General features: G+C 28.7%; 1 protein-coding gene across 2 annotated transcripts in view; it reads left to right on the forward strand.

The window, feature by feature from the left end:
- The window catches only part of LOC106466408 (monocarboxylate transporter 7-like), a 26,230-nt gene that overhangs the window by 12,674 nt on the left and 8,105 nt on the right, over nt 1–5,451 (forward strand). For both annotated transcript variants that reach the window (XM_022394410.1, XM_022394408.1), the window contains exon 2: nt 4,759–4,902. In XM_022394410.1, the coding sequence (XP_022250118.1) occupies nt 4,759–4,902 (144 nt within the window). The remainder of the gene's footprint in view (nt 1–4,758; nt 4,903–5,451) is intronic.

Genomic DNA, 5,451 nt, shown 5'->3' on the forward strand with positions numbered 1-5,451 from the left:
ATTTGAACAGCTATAACGTTTACAACACAATATATTCTGTACCGTTCCTGTGAATAGTTATTAGTATTTAAACAGATATAACGTTTACAACACAATATATTTTGTACCGTTCCTGTGAATAGTTATTAGTATTTAAACAGCTATAAAGTTTACAACACAATATATTCTGTACCGTTCCTGTGAATAGTTATTAGTATTTAAACAGCTATAACGTTTACAACACAATATATTTTGTACCGTTCCTGTGAATAGTTATTAGTATTTAAACAGCTATAAAGTTTACAACACAATATATTCTGTACCGTTCCTGTGAATAGTTATTAGTATTTGAACAGCTATAAAGTTTACAACACAATATATTCTGTACCGTTCCTGTGAACAGTTATTAGTATTTAAACAGCTATAACGTTTACAACACAATATATTCTGTACCGTTCCTGTGAATAGTTATTAGTATTTAAACAGCTATAAAGTTTACAACACAATATATTCTGTACCGTTCCTGTGAATAGTTATTAGTATTTAAACAGCTATAACGTTTACAACACAATATATTTTGTACCGTTCCTGTGAATAGTTATTAGTATTTGAACAGCTATAACGTTTACAACACAATATATTTTGTACCGTTCCTGTGCATGGTTATTAGTTATTATTAGTTAACTAAACATTTATCTAAAGTTATTTGTTGTGTTTAATTACATTACATGTGCAGAAAAACTAAACGCTTATCTGAAGTTATTTGTCGTCTTTAGTAATATTACATGGGTAGAATAACTAAACACTTATCTAAAGTTGTTTGTCCTCTTTATTAACATTACATGAGTAGAATAACTATACACTTATCTAAAGTTGTTTGTTGTCTTCAATGACATTACAGGCCCGGCTGGCCAGGTAGTTAAGGCACTCGACTCTCAATCTAAGGGTCGTGGGTTCGAATCCACGTCACACCAAACATGCTCGCCCTTTCAGCCGTGGGGACGTTATAATGTGACGGTCAATCCCACTATTCGTTGGTAAAAGAGTAGCCCAAGAGTTGGCGGTGGGTTGTGATGACTAGCTGCCTTCCCTCTAGTCTTACACTGCTAAATTATCTAAAGTTATTTGACGTTTTCAATAATATTACATGGTAAAATAACTGAACACTTATCTGAAGTGTTGTCGTCTTTAATAACATTACATGAATAGAATAACTAAACACTTATGTAAAGTTGTTTGTCGTCTTTAATTTCATTACATTTGCAGAATAACTAAACACTTATCTAAAATTGGTTGTTGTCTTCAATAACATTACATGGGTAGAATAACTAAACACTCATATAAAGTCGTTTGTCGTTTTTAATAACATTACATGGGTGGAATAACTAAACACTCATCTAAAGTCGTTTGTCGTTTTTAATAACATTACATGTGTAGAATAACTAAACTATTATCTAGAGTTGTTTCTCGTTATAAATATCTTTATATGGTAGAATAACTAAACACTTATCTGAGAATTTGTCGTCTTTAATAACATTACATGAATAGAATAACTTAACACTTATCTAAAGTTGTTTGTCGTCTTTAATTTCATTTCATTTGCAGAATAACTAAACACTTATCTAAAGTTATTTTTCGTCTTTAATAACATTACATTGTAGGATATTTAAACACCTATCTAAAGTTGTTTGTCGCCTTTAGTAACATTACATTGTAGAATATTTAAACACTTATCTAAAGTTGTTTGTCGCCTTCAATAACATTACATGTGCAGAATAACTAAACACTATCTAAAGTTATTTGTCGTTTTCATTAACATCACGTGGCAGAATAACTAAACTCTTATCTAAAGTTGTTTGTCCTCTTTAATTACACTACATTTTAGAATAACTAAATACTTTTCTACGGTTGTTTGTCGTCTTTAGTAACATTACATTGTAGAATATTTAAAAACATATCTAAAGTTGTTTGTCGTCTTTATTAACATTAAATGAGTAGAATAACTAAAAACTTATCTAAAGTTGTTTGTCGTTTTTAATAACATTACTTGAGTGGAATAACTAAACTCTTATCTAGAGTTGTTTCTCGTTATGAATAACTTCATATGGTAGAGAAACTAAACACTTATCTAAAGTTATTAGACGTTTTGAATAACATGACATGGTAGAAAAACTAAACACTTATCTGAAGTTTTGTCGTCTTTAATAACATTACATGAATAGAAAAACTAAACACTTATCAAAAGTTGTTTGTCGTCTTTAATTATATTACATTTTAGAATAACTAAATACTTTTCTAAAGAGTTTTGTCCTTTGTAATAACATTACATGAGTATAATAACCAAACACTTATCTAAATTTGTTTGTCCTTTTCAATAATTGTGCATGGGTAGAATAACTAAACACTTATCTAAAGTTATTTGTCGTTTTCATTAACATCACGTGGCAGAATAACTAAACTCCTATCTAAAGTTGCTTGTCGTCTTTAATTACACTACTAATTATAATAACTAAATACTTGTCTACGGTTGTTTGTCGTCTTGAATAATATTACATGTGTAGAATAACTAAACATTTATCTAAAGTTATTTGTCGTGTTTAATAATTTTACATGGGTAGAATAACTAAACACTTATCTAAAGTTGTTTGTCCTCTTTAATAACAATACATGGTAAAATAACTAAACACTTATCTAAAGTTGTTTGTCCTCTTTAATAACTGTACATGGGTAGAATAACTAAACACTTATCTAAAGTTGTTTTTTATCTTCAATAACATTACATTGTAGAATATTTAAAAACTTATCTAAAGTTGTTTGTTGTCTTCGATAACATTACATGGGTAGAATAACTAAACACTTATCTAAAGTTGTTTGTCCTCTTTAATGACTGTACATGGTAGAATAACTAAACACTTATCTAAAGTTTTTGTCGTATTTAATTACATTACATATGCAGAATAAATAAACGTTTATCTAAAGTTATTTGTCATCTTTAGTCACATTACATTGTAGAATATTTAAACACTTATCTAAAGTTGTTTCTCTTCTTTAATAACATTACATGAGTAGAATAACTAACCACTTATCTAAAGTTATTTTTCGTCTTTAATAACATTACATCGTAGAATAACTAAAAACTTATCTAAAGTTGTTTGTCGTCTTTAATAACATTACATCGTAGAATAACTAAAAACGTATCTAAAGTTGTTTGTCGTCTTTAATAACATTACATTGGTTTTATAAATAAACACTTATTTAAATTTGTTTGTTGTCTTTAATAACATTACATTATTAGAATAACTAAACACTTGTCTAAAGTTGTTTGTCGTCTTTAATAACATTACATCAGTAGAATAACTAAACACTTATCTACGGTTGTTTGTCGTCTTTAATAACATTACATTATAAGAATAACTAAACACTTGTCTAAAGTTGTTTGTCGTTTTTAATAACATTATATGGTAGAATAACTAAACACTTATCTACGGTTGTTTGTCGTCTTTAATAACATTACATGGGTAGAATAACTAAACGCTTATCTAAAGTTGTTTGTCGTCTTTAATAACATTACATCAGTAGACTTGTCTAAAGTTGTTTGTCGTTTTTAATAACATTATATGGTAGAATAACTAAACACTTATCTACGGTTGTTTGTCGTCTTTAATAACATTACATGGGTAGAATAACTAAACACTTATCTAAAGTTGTTTGTCGTCTTTAATAACATTACATTGGTTTAATAACTAAACACTTATTTAAATTTGTTTGTCGTCTTCAATAACATTACATGAGTAGAATAACTAAACGCTTATCTAGAGTTGTTTGTCGTCTTTAATAACATTACATCGGTAAAATAACGAAACTTTTATCTAAAGTTAGTTGTCGTCTTTAATAACATTACATGAGTAGAATAACTAAACTCTTATCTAAAGTTATTTGTCGTCTTTAATGACATTAGATGAGTAGAATAACTAAACACTTATCTAAAGTTATTTGTCGTTTTTAATAACATTACATTATTAGAATAACTAAACACTTATCTAAAGTTGTTTGCCGTTTTTGATAACATTACATGGGTTTAATAACTAAACACTTATATAAATTTGTTTGTCGTCCTAAATAACATTATATTGTAGAATAACAAAACATTTATCTAAAGTTATTTGTCGCCCCTAATAACATTACCTTAGTAGAATAAATAACAATTATCTAAAGTTGTTTTACGTCTTTAATAACATTACATAAGTAGAATAGCTAAACAGTTATCTAAAATTTTTTATCGTCTTCAAAAAACATTCTGAAATTGTGCAACTGTTTTACCTAGTGTTTTACCTATTAAAATAAATCACTTTTATTGTTCATTTTAAAGTTTCATTTTTATATAATACAGTTTTAAATTATTGTCGAAACCTAATTACGTCAAATATCACAAAAAATATTTAATTTTTGTTGTTTTTCACCATGAGAGAAGTAAATTACTACAATAATCTTTTGGCGTAAAGTTTGTGATAAAAATCACGTAACAGCTGTTTTTTAAGTTAATTTTTTTACGCTTTACTATTTATTTGTCTTTCTCGGCTTCAAAATGGGTAGCAGGTAAAAATAATATTTCAAATCTATCTTTTGTCTCTCATATGTCAGTAACCCAACAGGATTTTCGTTAAATACGAGAACTCGTTAGTTGGGCCGGACGATTGGAGATAAAGCATTCTGCGAGACGCTGTTTATATATACAGTTTAATGCTTTAAAAATTACAGTGGTAATTTGTTTACTTTCAGGACCATTGGTCGGTTTATTGACTCATCTCCTCACCATTCGTGTTATCATTTTAACTGGTTCAGTTGTGTCTTCTAGTGCCGTTGCTCTTTGTTATTTCGCGACTGATATTAATCACGTAATTCTTCTTCTTGGAGGCTTACAAGGTAAGACATATATGTTACTTGAAGGTTTAGTAGGTGAGATATATCTGTTACTTGGAGATTTAGAATGTAAGACATATCTGTTACTTGCAGTTTTATTAAGTAAGACATATCTGTTACTTGGAGGTTTAGAAGGTAAGACATATCTGTTACTTGGAGGTTTAGAAGGTAAGACATATCTGTTACTTGGAGGTTTAGTAGGTAAGACATATCTGTTATTTGGAGGTTTAGTAGGTAAGACATATCTGTTACTTTGAGGTTTACAAGTTAAGACATATCTGTTACTTGCAGGTTTAGTAAGTAAGACATATCTGTTACTTGGAGGTTTACAAGGTAAGACATATATGTTACTTGGAGGTTTAGTAGGTAAGACATATCTGTTACTTTGAGGTTTACAAGTTAAGACATATCTGTTACTTGCAGGTTTAGTAAGTAAGACATATCTGTTCCTTGGAGGTTTAGTAGGTAAGACATATCTGTTACTTTGAGGTTTACAAGGTAAGCCATATCTGTTCCTTGGAGGTTTAGTAGGTAAGACATATCTGTTACTTT

The sequence above is a fragment of the Limulus polyphemus genome, unplaced genomic scaffold (genome assembly GCF_000517525.1).
Source record: "Limulus polyphemus unplaced genomic scaffold, Limulus_polyphemus-2.1.2 Scaffold2250, whole genome shotgun sequence".
In the NCBI taxonomy this organism is placed as follows: Eukaryota; Metazoa; Arthropoda; class Merostomata; order Xiphosura; family Limulidae; genus Limulus; species Limulus polyphemus.